We start from the raw sequence: 16,351 nt of genomic DNA on the forward strand, positions 1-16,351 counted from the left end.
CTGTGTAAAGAAGTGCTTCCTCTAGTTTGTTTTGAACGTGGCTCCTGCTAGGTTCAACTGATAGTCCCCAATTCATCTTATTTTCCATCCCTGTCTGCCATCTCCGCACTTCTACAGATTTACTCGTTCCTAGAATTCCTTTCTTGAAGAGCTCCAGTCTACTCAATCGTGCCTTATAGAGAATCAAATCTATCACCCCCACTGCTCTTTTCTGAACCTTTTTCAGCTTTAATACAACTATTTTGAGATGACAGGAGAAGAGCTGCACATGATACTCAACTTGTGGGTGAACCATGTAATTTATGCATTGTCATAATTATGTCCTGTTTTGTTCTCTATCCCTTTTCTGATATTTCTTAGTATTTCATTTGCTTTTTAATCTGCTGCCTAGCAACAAGTTGATGTTATCATGGAACTGCATGGACTTACTTCTCAGTGCTACATAGCCTGCTCAAAGCCTCTCATTTTGTATGACAACATAGGACTGCTTTTTCTACTTGCATCACTTTTTTTTCACCTACAATTAATATAATCTGACATTTTACTGCATAATTACTAAATCTCATAAGGCCTTTCCCCCATTTTCCTTCCCAATTAGCCCTTTGCCTTACTACCCTGAATACTTTGTATCACTAACATAAGGTTTTTCCAACTGTCTGCCTCCTGGTTTTGGCCAGTAATTTATCCATGCCCATTCAACTGCTGACTTGATCAGGTTTGCTGACGAAAAATGTAAGAAATCTATAAAGCATGACTTCACATTGCAGAAAATTTATTTTATTACAATTTCTATTAATTTGTCTGGTAGAGACAACACATTAACCTGCTTCTAGTTCTCAAGGTCCCCAGAGAAATTGGGTTTTGGCATCACAATTACACCTTCTAGTACTACAGGACTGAAAAATTGTACACTGCTGTTAGAAATCCAGCTATCTTTCTTTTAAATTTCCTCAGAGCTCTTAATGAATACCAGTTAGTCCTACACCTAATGCTATACCAACAGTTGAGACAGGCTGCCATTCTTTCAGCAACCTCAGTAACACTTCAATGCCCATTTCTGTATGCAGCTGTGGTATCAGTAGTCATCCTCAGCCCTGTATAAGTTAATGCCTTTGCTACCCATGCAGGGAGGGGAAAAGATATTGGACTTGACATCTCAGAAATTCCTTCCCTAAACACATATATAAACTTCACTATATTTTTTAATTAATTAAATAAGACCTCAAAAGACACAACTGAAGCCTACTGGTCTTTCTTTTGCCCTCATTCTGAAAAGAGGCACCACTGACTGTTTAAATCCCTCCCAAGTCACCTGACAAAGGTGAAGAAGTTAGGTCTTTCCTCTAGGTTCTAGAGCAAAAGTGAATGACAACGAAGGGTACCATTGTCAAAATAACAAAGTAAGAATAACCCACTGCAAAAATCTATTTGTGGGGGTTTTTTTTAATTCTAATTGTTCACTTAATTGCCAATTCACAAAATTCAGTGAGCTTTTAAGACAAATTAGATGTTCTACTGTAAAGAAAATTCCACCATACTGTGTTTAACTGCTTTAACTGAAGTTTTGTATTATACACAGTAGGAAGAGGCTGTAATTATTTGAAAGCACACATGCTTCAGGCAGAAAATACCATTCTTGAACTTGCATGCTTGTCACAGAGAACTGTGGAAAATTGCTGGAACTTTTATCAGCTGTGAAACTGGAACAACTGATACATTTCAGCTAAATATATAAACTGAACAAAAGCAGTAGTTATTAGGGTAACTAAAGGTGAACAGATTTTACACAGTAGCAGTCCTTTAATGAAGCATGTTAACAGAGAAAAGCTGTGGCTGTTTGACACCTACACAAAGAACTAGTTAGCTGGTGATCATAAGTAGGAAGGAACAGTTAAAGGGAAAGTGCCCAAGTGGCATATTTTTGAGTGCATTAAGGTGGCTTCTTCAACTTTCAACTAACTTTGAGGCCAGTGCTTGCTTTTAATTAAAGTTTTAGTTGACATACACAAGGTTAAGAGGGAATTACTGTTTTTTATGTTTTGTCCTATCATAATCCCTTCTCTGCACAGCATTCTGGAACACCTCAGCTATAAAACAGAGCATAAAAATCTGATATTACTGTATTGTAGCACTGTCTTAGCCTGCGGGAATTTTAATAAAATTGCAGTAAGCAAACAAAACAGCCTACAGTGATATTTCTGCAGATCTTGTACGACATCCTTTTTTATTTCCCAAATTATTGATTTTTTTTTAGCAATCTAAATAGACACTTAAAATTACTTCTACAGTGTCAATATCAATTAAACCAAAGAAATACTTAAAGTCTCATCTGTTTCCTCTGCCTCCGTCTATCTTTTCTCCCATTGTTTCACTAGCAACTGAAAACCCAGACTCTATTTCTTCTTTCGGGATAGATGTTTCAGCTTGAAAGACAGAATTACAGAAATCCAGATAGGACTTGTTGCTAGCAGTGGTAGGTGACAAAAAGCAGTATTTTCTACAAAAAGAATGAATTCAGGACTTTTCATAAGCCTCGATGTTTGAGTTTAATCAGAGAAATAGTAACAGATAACTTGTAAAAAAAAGGAAAATTCATTAACAGTGGAAAAAGAAACAGGTTTTCCTCAAGGAAATTGCAATCTCTTGGACAGGAATCAATGCACCAAGAATTCCCAAACCTGAGGATTCAAGAATAGAATCAGAGCTTCCTAAGCTCAAGAAAAGTTTTGAAATATGAGTTTGGATTTGTTAGTATATTTTGACTGCATCTATTTCCAGAATATGAAGGAACAATATACATACAATGTACCCTGAAATCAGTTTGGTACAGAATGTAAAATATTCAGCACAGTACCTCCAGCTTTAGTTACATGCTTCCACAAGGGATGGAGGACACCACCACTAAAAATCCCAGACATGCCTTGGCTCTCTCTTTCAGTTAATGCTGCTGTTAAACACAATGTTCTTCCAGTGGCTTCTGTTCAGTCTGCCTTTAGCTTTCTCATCTGATTAGGCTTCCAGTATTCGCCTTCAGAGACTGCAGAATAATCTCTTTAAATATCACTCATTACTAAAACCTTCTACCCCTTGATAAGCTGAAAAGTCTTTATCTTAATTCTTCTATACCTCTAGAAGGTAATGTCCATGCATAAACCTAAATATATTTTGACAATGTTCAGATACTTATCTTTTTTAGAACTACATCAAACATATCATACATCAACTAAAAAAGCAATTAAAACATAAAAAAGGCACAGTTCAGGACTGAAGTGTGCTCTATATTTCTGATATGCAGCTTTTACGTACACAGCAGTTCCAACAATATTTTTCTGGTAGAGACTCCTGATTTACTTTTTGGTTACTACAATAACTATTACAATAGGATACCTCATCAAAAGCAAGCAACTGAAACTCATCTTATGCATAGCAAAATAAATTCCAATGACTATCATTGGAAACCATGGTTTGTAAAAAAAATCAGTACAAATTTCTATTTTTACCATTTCCAATTGCTGCCTTTTATAAATCAATTTCTTTTGAATAATACTGACAAACTTAAGAGGAGGTCAAACAAGAAGTAAAGATATAGTGCCATCATTGCCTCTATCTAGGCAGAGATGTAATTTCCTTCCTGCATGTAGTCCAACAAGTGAGATCTCAGAGTATTATTTACATATTAAAGTGCCTGCAGGACTATAGCCCTAGGTTTTCATATTGCAAGTAACTTCATAAAGCCTGATGTGCTGCTCAAACAATTCTCCTTTCTTAGATAGCAAGATTCAAATTTCCAGAAAACATATTTGTGATCCATAGCATCTTTTGAAAAACTTCCCTTATCAGAAATCATTATATCCAATGATATACCTACCCTAAGCCAGTAAAGTTGTTCTGTTAGCTATTATGGAAATGTATTATCAGGACATCTTGCTTTTTTTTATTAGTATTTAAAAGAAATAGGAATACTGAAAATAGTCTAGTTGAGTTTACCCCAGGGAAATAACAGTGGATGATTTTACCTAAGCACATCTTATTTATAGGCATGCTTGCATATACATATGTTAATACAGAGACAGGTAATCACACGTTTATGCAACCAGGTTATATTGACATAACAGACTGGATATAATAGACCAGTCATTCAGAAAAGGTCATATTAAACAAGGAATTACTCATAAGGCCTGTCATAAAGTGCTCAAAGTCTCCAACTTAATTTGAATTAATGGAAACTGAAAGACAAATAAACTGCCTCAGGGTTTGCAAGAAAAAAATACTATAAATATGATCATGTATGTACATGATAGGAAACACAGAGCAAGAGCTACAGTAATATCATGTACATCTATTCTCATCACCTAGAATGACGAAATTGCATTTCCGGTGGAGATTCTGTGTACAAACTAAAGACAGTTATAAGATTGCCTTAAATTAGGCAATCTGAAACTATGCGTTGAAGAATGAACCAAAGAAGCACTAGCTGAGAGGATTATTCAGACATTTCTAATAGATGCATTGAAAGCAAGATGGTATCAGAGTTGACCTTTTGCATCGTTGCCATCTATCTGGACTTTGCCAGCCTAGACACCGACCTCTTGCAAGTACTGCATTCATCATATCAAAAAATTGTTAAACAGCCATTCTGGGGAGGGGAGTGGCTCCTGAAAAATTATGTAAGCAAACATGCATCTGGTGATGTCTTGATCTAAACCATTTTTAATATAGGGAAGCATCACATTGCATTTTTCTTTGATTACATCACATGCATTTTTCCTGTTAGATTTTATGTTTAGGTTTATGCTCCTAAGTTTTTAATCACACAGCTGTACACTTTGTGAGAAGTCAAATCATGCAATTCATTAGTTATCCAATAAAATTAATCACGAGTTCCTTATTATTTGTTCACTTTGAGTTCATATTGAGAACTCTCAATACAGCAATTTATCAGCCGTACCCTGATGTGCTAGCTATAAGGTTAAAATAAAGCATCAAGGTAAAACCAGACAGAGAAAGGTTTCTCTTATCTATGCCTCATGCTGCAAGATTGACCTCCTGTAGTTATGCTAATGACTGGAGTCATGAAACAGTCTCCAAAGGATATGGTTTAAGAAGATTTCAACTTTTTTCAGTGTTTAGATTGACAGGAATGCATCTTTACTTAGGAAGCATCTAGCTTTGGGTAGAGATGTTGTTATTAAGCTAGAGCTATTATGCCCAGACCGGAAAGTCAGAAGATTAAGTACAGTCCATTAGATGCTAAATGCACAAAAACTCACTCCAGCTTTTGGAGGAAAATTACATATTCAAAGCTTTATGAATTAAGCATTTGATACCAAGTCTAATCAGAGGCTCTTTTTATTGAGTTCAATAGGCTTTGAAGTCTTTAGAAGCTATGTTTTGAAGTGGGCAGGAATCCTATAGAATCACATACAGGTAGTCACTGAGAAGTTAAAAGTGTATCTGTACTCTGACTTATTGACATGTCTTTATTTCAACCAAGTACGTCTCAACGCAAAGTGTCTGTGTTCCCCCTGGAAACAGACAACTGGATTTCTGGCATAAGTTAGCTTTTCTGACCATGAGCGAAAAGCAGCACATACAGGAATTATGAAATTAGTGCCAATTCATCAGCCTGTTCAGAGATACAAGAATAACTCACCTCAGTGCTAAAGAGCTTTTTGTCCGATAGCTTCATTTCCTTCCCAAAAGTATTTTATTAGTTTTCATTCTTTGGCTTTTTCTCTTTGGAAGAAAAAATGGTGCTTGGAATAAAATGCTATAGAAGTGGCTGAACAAGATGATGCATATCCTACCTGATATGTCTAATGTCTGTTTGGAATGCTCTTATAGGGAGTCAAAGACATGGGTTTACATATCTTTCAGGCAGAAGGGGGATCAGAGCCTAGGCCTCACACATTCTGAGTGCTTCCAGCTCTGCAACCACATCTTTCTTTCATGAAGAATCTAGGTGTCTAACTTTGTACTTTCTTGTTGTGCCGTACATCAAACTAGTACATTTTAAGAAGGTCACTACTTGGCTTAAGCTCAACTCACTTTTGAACCGCACCAGACTTTTGAGGAGAGATTGCAGGTTGGTAAGGATTCTCAATATTCAAAAATGTGCCCAGATCTACCTGGTTACTAGAGAAGCAGGAAATCTTTTGTTCATCAAAACTCAGATTTTCACATTGGGAATGACTGATTAAAGTGTCCTGTACACCTCCATCCTGCAGTCTTGCACAGGAAAATGTCAAGGACAGGTGCCTCACTAAACACCCTACTTGTTTGCTTGCACTAACCTAGACTGACATTTAAGCTCATTTTTAGAATACAACTGGAATCACGTTTATCTAGTACAGAGGGGTGAATTCCATCATCAAAGAAACCTTACTGAAAAGGAAAGGAAGTATGGTAGTGATCACAGTAGAGCTATCTCCAAAACTTGTTATATTTGGTTATGAGAAGTAAGCGTATGTTATACTGGATTATAGTGAGCTTATTTTCTCTCAAAACCATAACCCAGGTATGCAAAACAGGAGTCAGGCAACAACTCAAACACATTTTTCTTAAGTATTTCAGAAGGGAAACACATTCTTTTGGTTTTATTTTTCCCCAAGTATTTCTTAGCAAACCCGAGGTCTAACACACATCTGAAATAACATCATAATGATGCTTTCAAAACACAAGCTCGATAATCACAATCTTGGCTTATTGCAAACCAATTTGAATCCTTAATAAGTGGTTAACAAATTCAACCAGGACCCTCCATTTGGTACTAAACAGTAGATTCTCTTGATACACTACTGAATTGTGCATATAGTATGTCTACTTTATAGACAAATCCTATTTTAACTCACTGGGATGCCTTTTTAAAAATTTTAATTAAATTGAATAGAATTATCTTTTGGCCAGAAGTAATGGACACTATTAAGTGTGTAGGTACTAAAGTGAACGGAGAAGTTTAGTTCTGTTCTAAGTTTAAAAGCCATCCATTCTCTTCAGCCAGAGAAATCTGTCTGATTCTATGTCACCAAACTTTGAGACAGTGAAGTTTAAATTGGATTGCAGAAGAGCAATTAGTAAAAAATATATAATGTACAGACATCTCCTCATGTCTCTTATTGCCCATTTTCTCCATAAGTATAAATTTGCTCAGCTGTAAAGCTGTCAATTTGCAGTTAATCCAAAGCTGATCAAACATCCAGACAAGTTTAACTACATAGTACTGAGTCACAAAGTAATGATTTACAGAATTCTTTTCCCCATTTTTCCCGGTTATGTTGTCTTTATTGTGGATTTCTTCATTTCACTAGTGGCTTTAAATATTTAATGATTGTCTTAGTAACATTTATAAGTAATAACCATAGCATCAGTAATAAAAAAAAAAAATCAATGCATATAAGAAGTGACTCACTAGCTTGTTGATGGTGCTCCTCTTCACTTTGGAATGGGCTGAATTCATAAGTAGATATTTTGCTTTTCAATAATGAAGTCAGAACATTGTCCAGCTTCTCAACAGAAGAAAATTTAGAAGCCTGTTTAAAAGAAAAAAGAAAAAAAATTTAGTGCATTTGTTGCATATGTATTTTTAACTTTATCCTCAGAATGCTGGTGAATCAAATTACTCAAAATAGTATTATTACAAACTCACTCTTAGTAAAAGCAGCATAGTTTTGCTATGTTATCTTCTACAGAAGAGATATTTTAACATAGAAGGATTATGATAACACGATCCAATTGAAGAAAACCTGGTATTACAACTTATGAAGTTCAGTCACGACTAAAAACTTCTGGATGAAGGGTAAGGACAGGAAGATTTGTGCTTATCAACTCTCAATTTAGCTACAACAACCCAGTGTAATAACCAGGAACTGTGTTGACAGATGCAAGGTGCCAATAAATCTAAGGTCTTACTACAACAGTAATTCAGGATGAGTTTAAAGGCTACAGTAGCTCTCTGTTACCTAAAGCCTCTACATGAAGATTGCGTACCTTGCTAGGTAGGACACAGCTTCAGTTCCATCAGCCAAGGCATAACATTCCTAATAGATTAAGAAAGTGATAGCAACCAGTTACGTTAGCTTCCTACTAAATACATAGTCTTGAGACAAGGGAAATTCTCACTGACTGCCATGAGATGTTTTTTTGATCGCCTGCTTCTGGACAGGAGGCCAAGATCTATTCCCAATGACTCTCGAGGTAGCCATAACTAAGTGTTTCTTCACTTGGTGTGACAAGAGAAGCATGACTGCAGAGATTTGAATAGTAAAGATATATTACACTGAGTATTGCAGTGCTAGCCTAGTCTGTGCTGCACTGGGCACCAAAAGGAGCTCTGCCACAGCAGAGAAGCGCTCAGGAGTTGGTTTACTCTGCTCAGATGTCAGCAGCCCTGCACTAAAGTTTGCCTTCCCATAGCTGAACTCTTTCTGTTCAAGACAATTCTGGGATCACTAACTGGAAATATCTGCAGACAAACTTAGCATATAAACGTAAAAAGAAACCCTGTGACTGACATGCTGAGGAGAAAAGGACAGCGGGGTCTACTGATGAAACATGAAGTTTAATTCCCAAGGCTGTTAGAAGTAAATAAGAAAATAAGTGTGATGTGATCAGAAAATGTTGAGTACACAGGCAGGCTATAACTTTCATTTGAGTCCTACAGGGAATGACCCAGAATTTGAAGACAAGTTTGTGCAGGTAAGGAGATACCAGTAATAAAATATGATTGTTTATTTTTCCTGTAATTAATACTGGCCCTTCCAATATTGATTATGATACATAAACCCCATTATATTTAGTAACTTCTGACCTATTTCTTTCTATAATTCACCCCTTCCATATTGTCACACTACATTCTCTGTATTTGTTATTCAATAACTATGAATCCTTTAGTCTTCAATAACAAAAGCAATAAGCATTAAAAAAAAAGACTCCTCCTAGAAAAAAAATAATCTTTAAGGCTTGTTCTAGAATAAAGATCTAACCTGATTACCAGACTTACAGTTTGAATTGAGAAAGGATATGCAAAACCTCCCAAAATATCTGTCAACACCTCTCCCCCATTAACATGAATAACCACATTATATTTAAAAATTATTGAGAGGAATAATACTAAAATTCAGTTAGGAAACCATACTATTCTCTCTTATTCCAAGTAGGTCTTCTTAGATATGGTATCATCATTGGTACTACCTTAATAGAGTTCAATCTAGAGTAGGATAAAAATAAGTAATAACACAGGAACTAGCTCAGATGAGTGCATATGCAGAAACTATACCACAAAGAGGCTCAAACCCACTGATAATTCACTGAAGCAACTATAAAGCAGAAATTCCACTATATAAAAAATAAACATATAGGTGAGCTTCTAGACAAACTAAATCTGAAGTAGTATTTTTAATTTCCATTTAAAATGGCAGGGACACACCCTACACATTTTGCTACCTATCTAGCCCTCTCTGTTCAAAAGAAAATGAACAAAACCCCCCACAAAACAGCCCAACACCACCTGCCTCTTATCATCTGTCTTGAAATGCCCAAGGAGGACTTTCAGACAGAATCCATTTCAGACTGTCTTGTATATCAAAGCCAAATAAACACCCCACAGTCTTTTTTCAGCAAACACTCAGGGTAATCTTGCCTACAAAGCTCCTCTTTTTATTAATATGAGCTGAGACAGCAACCCTTCTCCCTTTTAGTCAGGCAGAAATCTGGGGAAGGAGTACCTTAAGAGTGTATAGCTCTTTACATTCAAACAACCAAATTGACATTGGATAAAACAATATTTCACAATCTGAAATGCGGCGAGTTCTTGAAATGAGAAGAGCACACAACTTCAGGAACTTGCAGCAAAATTTTCAAGGCCATAAACAGTTGCATGGCTTAACCACACCAGGCTACCTCAGTTTTTACAAGCTGCTGAGACAGAAGTTAAACTGTCTGATCTCCCAAAGGGAACACATTATAATTAGGGCTAAATTTCTTATGCTTTAACAGGCCTGCCTTCTGATGACCAGCCTATCCATTTCTATGATTTCCAAGTCAGACACAATGATACAGAGTTATCAGTGCAATTTGCTTAAAGTTTTCCACCTCAATTTTTTTCTCTTACTCCAGGGATCTAAAATCTGAAAGCTCAAGCAGTGATTTAACAAGCTATCTTGTTAACTAAACCAGAACGAGTAGCTTTGTTCTGATACTCTACAACAAAGACACAGTAGAAAAACCTAGTTATTTATTTTTTTTAAGAAGTCTACATTAATGTCTTCTCTCACATACAGAAGGGCCTGTTCCAGTATTTTTGTGAAAATAACAGCAGAAATAACAGTGAACCAGAACTAGCAATAGGACCACTCAGCACTATCCAGCTCCATACTAGCATAAAAGGCTGCCTCTGCAAGAAGGAATTCAGTCTAGAGACTTGACTTTACTGCCCATTTCTGCTCCAGAGCACTTACAGACTCTAAGTATGCTGTATTTAAATATTTTGATAGATCCTACACAGGTGTCTACAGGCCCATGAAATCTTCCCAAGAAATCCCACCAACAATACACACCTGAAGCTCATGCTGAAGCTTCACCAAAACCAACAGAAGTAGAACTGTATTTGAAGTTAAGCACACTGCAAGGGAACACTGAGCCAGTCAGGAGTTTGAAAAAGTCCACATTTTATCTGAATAAAGATTTAAAACATGACAGAAAAAAAGTAAAAGCACTACTTCATCCCTGTGTCCTTGCAGGCAAGTTCTTCTTTCCAGGAGCCACTCAGAATTAAAAATAGTGAGTTTGCAGGCAATTCCTCCTATGCTCTCTGAAACACAGCCAGCTGATCTCTGCTCTACCCTTCAGTCTTGGTGCTTCTACAAGTGCTACCACCTGCCCCAGAGCTCATCACCAGCAGCTTGTCCTTGCTCCCCAGGTGTAGGCACTATTTCCATTCCCTCACCCCCTTTTCAGAGCAACAGGACACAGCTATGAACAGCAGAGAAGCCCCAAGCACTGACCATCACACCCAGGCTTCCAAAAACATCCTTTCAAAAGGCAAAGACCAAGCACATATTTTGCTACTTTTGTGAATGAGATGACCTACATTCTTTAATAACTGCTAACAAAGCCACTGAAATACAGCATACACAGCCAGTAAATTAACATATTTCTCCCTGGCTTTAGCAGTACTAACAAGGTTACATTTACATAAAGATGAACTACTTCAGTAGTTCTTACATATCAAATACTACTTTATATGCACTTCAGTATCTAGATTATTTCTGCCAAAGAGAATGGGCTAGGCTTAAAAATCACTTAGGCGTTTCTGACAATTTTAGCCAGTGATAGAATATGTAGAGATTTCATACTTAGAGAAAAAGAAATATTTTAAAATAACACCTGCTGACGTGGCTTAGAAGATTGAAATATTAAAAACAGTTTCAAAGGAAGTATCTTTAGGGATCAGGTAAAGGCATACATAATATCACCACATAAGTCATATAGCTTTTTCTTACAAGTTTTCATAGAAAAGGCTGCAGTTTATTTTCATTCTTTTTCAATATACACTGTAACTGGAATCCTGTTTGATGACCATGATAAAAACATCCTTTAAGATACCAAGTCTCTCAGAATCATAGGAGTATTGTTCAAAGAAAGTTTGTCATAAAGACTTCCTGAATGTCTCTACATATTCTGTCACTCAAACTAACATCAACCTATCAATTGCAATAATAAGGATATGACCTTAGTTTTAATTTTTTTTTGAAAACTTAAGAAATCCGTACCAGAAAAACCCAACACTAAATAATTGAATCCATAGTTGCATTCGGTAGAAAGTCTGAGAGAAAAATCAATACAGCATGTAAAACCAGCAGAATGTTGAAATGAGGTGTTGATGAAAAGTAAAAAAAATGAAATATGAGAAAGTTTAATGATGAATTATAAGAATCTTAGAATCAGTCTGTACACCAGGTTACTGTAAATACACAAATTCCCTTAGTTTCTTTAATGAAGAATTATATGAAATTATAAGAAATTATATGAAAGTGAGAGAACAAAATAATTCATGGCCTTTAGCCAACAACCACCCTTATATATTCTGATAGCAAGTTGATTCAGTTACTATGATCCCAACTCTTCCTACTTTAATATACAATGTCAGGTTTCTTTTCTTTGGAAACTTATGCAAAGAAACCGATTTCATTTTTTTACCAAAAATATTTGATTCTTTAAAATGTCTTGCTAATGTTGGTAAGTGCTTTTTAAATTCAGACAAATTTGGAACATAGAAAATTACATATATATCAGATATGGCAAAGAATTTCATCCAAAAGCCTGATTTGTAGAAATCTCACAGTCTGCTTAATCTAAAATATGGCTAGTGTTAATCTTTAATTCCTCTCTACAAAGAGAAATTCGTAAGTGCAGCGGTACCATATTTTGTTGGTCTCCCACTAAGATATTGTGGTGGGTTGACCCTGGCTGGGGGCCAGGTGCCCACCAGAGCTGCTCTGTCACTGCCCTCCTTCTCTAGACAGGGGAGAAAAAGTATAATGAAAAGCTTGTGGGTCAAGATAAGGACAGGGAGAGATCATTCTCTAATTATCATCACGAGCAAAACAGATTGAACTGAGAGAGGGAATTCATCTAATTTATTACTAGGCAAAACAGAGTAATGAGAAATAAAATCAACTCTTAAAACACCTCCCCCCACCCCTCCCATCTTCCCGGGCTCAACTTCACTCCTGGCTTCAACGTCCGCAGCCCCCAGCAGCACAGGGGGACGGGGAGTGGGGGTTACGGTCAGTTCATCACGCGGTGTTTCTGTCGCTTCTTCATCCTCAGGGGGAGGACTCCTCTCATCGTTCCCCTGCTCCAACATGGAGTCCCTCTCACGGGAGACAGTCCTTCATGAACTTCTCCAACATGAGTCTCTCCCACGGGCTACAGTCCTTCACGAACTTCTCCAGCGTGGGTCTCTCCCATGGGGTGCAGACCTTCAGGAGCAAACTGCTCCAGTGTGGGGTCCCTCACGAGGTCACAAGTCCTGCCAGCAAACCTGCTCTGGCGTGGGCTCCTCTCTCCACGGATCCACAGGTCCTGCCAGGAGCTTGCTCCAGCGCGGGCTTCCCATGGGCCACAGCCTCCTTCAGGTGTCTCCACCTGCTCCGGCGTGGGGTCCTCCACGGGCTGCAGGTGGAATCTCTACACCCCTTCATCCTCCCTCCATGGGCTGCAGGGGGACAGCCTGCTTCACCATGGTCTTCACCACGGGCTGCAGGGGAACCTTGCTCCGGCGCCTGGAGCACCTCCTCCCCCCTCCATCTGCACTGACCTTGGTGTCTGCAGAGTTTCTTACATCTTCTCACTCCTCTCTCTGGCTGGAAAAGCTCTCTCTGACTGTTTTTCCCCTTCTTAAATATGTTATCACAGAGGCGCTGATTGGCTTGGCCTTGGCCAGTGGCGGGTCCATCTTGGAGCCGGCTGGCATTGGCTCTATCAGACACAGGGGAAGCTTCTAGCAGCTTCTCACAGAAGCCACCCCTGTAGCCCCCCTGCTACCAAAACCTTGCCAGGCAAACCCAACACAGATATACATCAGAAAAAGGAATGGGTAGCTGTAAACCTATTTGTGGGATTTTGTTTTTCTGTTTGGCTTTATTGGGGGGACAAAGTGGAGAAGGGGACAATAATTTCAACAACGATAGCACCTCAAAGTAGCTGGAAGGGCTGGCAACACAACATACAATACAATGAAAGCATTTTACCAATGCATTGTGTCTTTGGTATACATTACTGTAGCAATTTGTTTTCATCACAAAATTTTAGTAAGGACATACTACTCAGATTGCAAGCATTTGTGAAAATCTTGAACCTTCCTTTGAACCATAGAGTGATATTGCTTTGATCAATAATTGCTGTAAGCTTTTCTATTTTATTTTAATTTTGTTTTCCATTGTGTTTGACTGTTACTTTGCATAGATAAACCACTGTGGCCCCAGGATACTTTTACAAATAAGCGAATAGTCTCAAAGATTTTAATTATCCTGGTTAAATAAAAGTTACTATTACTCCCGCTACTTGATGGGAATTCTAATTACTATTAAGTCTGTTCTGGTTTTCCTTGTGTGACATATTTTTAAAGATCAAGTTAAATGATGTTCTGTAAATTGCATCTTTACGATGTATCTTATTCTCATTAAATCAGGTTTACATGAGAGCTTTAAAGTATTTAAAAAGTTTGTGGAAACAGTTTAGCTAGCGTACCTCACTCCATCGCCCAGTAGGTACCATTAAATATGATGACAAATCTTCCACAGCACATATGTACACTTACAAAGAATTACCACTAGTATACTTTCTCACAGAGCAGCCATGATATTGCATGGATTGTAAAACTTACACAATTATAAAAATTTTCTTGGCATTAATTTTTCAGTTGCCAAAACAATAATATTAAGAGCAGGCAAAGAGTATCTCCTCATTTAAACCCTTGCTTATTATCCAGGTGAGTAAAGGTGAGGAAACTGTTAAACATACCTGATAGTCATAACACTTCAGCTGTATTTCCTGGTGTACACTACTGCTCTGCACAGAATTATTTTTGCATTTGAATATAATTTGAATTGCACGTATCTTACTAAACGTTAGTCATGCTGGTTAAACAAAAGGTCAAACTCCTGAATAACACAAATAATTCTCCAGTGGAAATACCAGGTATGTTGTAGGTATCTAGGTTACCATGTTAATTATTTTTTTAATCGTTATGACACACTTCTTATGCATAAAATTTTAAATGAAACCTGTTAGAAGCTTACTTCAATGTCCTTCAAAATGCAGACTAAAGAATGATGGATACTAAAAAGATTTTAAGAACACACTTGTACTTAGAGTTGCACTATTTTTCTTGTGCAACAGCCTGTTTTCTTAGAAGTGACTTGTACTTTGAAGGAATCTACTCCCATCCTTAATAGAACACTAATAATGCAATACATCTTTTTTTATTAATCCTCTTGTTATGAGTGTAATGCCTTAGGTGGTAGATAAGGTAGATTTGTCACAGGAAAATGAGACTGTCTGCACTGGAAACACAGACCATTATTTTTGTTCTGGCTTTGCAATTCAATATAGACATCATGACAAGTCTGCTTGGCCTACCCACCATTCAACAAATGACACTTGAGATTCCATCCTTTCTTAATAGATGCTTTCTTATTATTTTGTATGTGCCATTGGCAAAGGACATGCTGCAGAGCACTGCAGTCTGCTGCGCTGATTTGAAATCCAGCTCAAAACCTGAATTCTTCTAAATATATGCAAAGAATCTGCATGGCAACCAGCGAACCACATGAATGATAATTCAGCAGCTGTAAATGGACTCTATATGAATAGCAACCTACTGTCTTCCATACAAGCTATGCCAGAAAAATCCTGTTTGGTGGTGAATGAGTAATACTCCAAAACCAATGTGACTTAAGATTACTTGCTTCGGTGGATTTTAGAACATACTAAAAAGAACACTTTCAATGGAGAAGGACATTGCTACTGTTTGTTATTATTTTCATCCTCTGTAATGCAGGATGTCGTTCACTGGGCATGTATAACACAAAGGATGTTTATATCACTCTCTAAACAAAAACAAAAAAGAGAGAAAATTTCTTTTCACTTGCCTGACTTGCTTAGAACTAGACATCTCAAAGACAGGCCTCTAATCCTGAGCCTATTATTAATTACTCATTACTGTGAGAAAGAAGTCTTTACAGCACAGTGTCTTATCTCTTAACTCATATTGACCCTTATATTCTATTTTTTCTTTATTAAAATGCAGAATTCAACTTACCTGACAAGTGAAAGCTATTGGGTCAGCCACTTTCTGAAAAATGTGCTCAATCTCCTCCAGTACAGTATAGTACTCAATTTGCGCTGTGGTCTTAATGAGTTCTCCACAGTAGACATTTACATAGACAGGGCCAGCAGGAAAATCTTATAAAACACAAATCAGAACAGTAGCTGAAAATATTTTACAATCCCAGACCAGAAGTTTTGAGTAATGAGTAAAAGAACAGGAAAATATCACAGAAAATGCATAAAGTTGATGAACTGGATTTGCATTTTACACATGATTCAATGTAGTCAGTTTTTTATCCAGGTCTTTCAGTCTAACATTAAAAAGCTGACAAAAGAAAATACCTATCCGTGAATCTGTTCAAAACAAAGCTATCATATTGCTTCCCATTAGAAAGGGGATGAAAACAGTATGCTTCAAATTTCCAACTTCCTTTTGATAGATTGATAACCTATAATCAGGTCCTTTATGCCTACAAATTAAGGAAAAGTTCATTTATTACAAATAGTGGAATTGCTATTC

General features: G+C 37.2%; 1 protein-coding gene across 5 annotated transcripts in view; it reads right to left on the reverse strand.

Annotated features, from left to right (window-relative positions):
• Window positions 1-16,351, reverse strand: part of BANK1 (B cell scaffold protein with ankyrin repeats 1) — a 146,815-nt gene that overhangs the window by 82,078 nt on the left and 48,386 nt on the right. For all 5 annotated transcript variants that reach the window (XM_075751523.1, XM_075751526.1, XM_075751522.1 and 2 more), the window contains 2 exons: window positions 15,824-15,966; window positions 7,409-7,529 (listed from right to left, as the gene is read on the reverse strand). In XM_075751523.1, the coding sequence (XP_075607638.1) occupies window positions 7,409-7,529; window positions 15,824-15,966 (264 nt within the window). The remainder of the gene's footprint in view (window positions 1-7,408; window positions 7,530-15,823; window positions 15,967-16,351) is intronic.

Source organism: Balearica regulorum, chromosome 4, assembly GCF_011004875.1.
Source record: "Balearica regulorum gibbericeps isolate bBalReg1 chromosome 4, bBalReg1.pri, whole genome shotgun sequence".
Lineage (NCBI taxonomy): Eukaryota > Metazoa > Chordata > Aves > Gruiformes > Gruidae > Balearica > Balearica regulorum.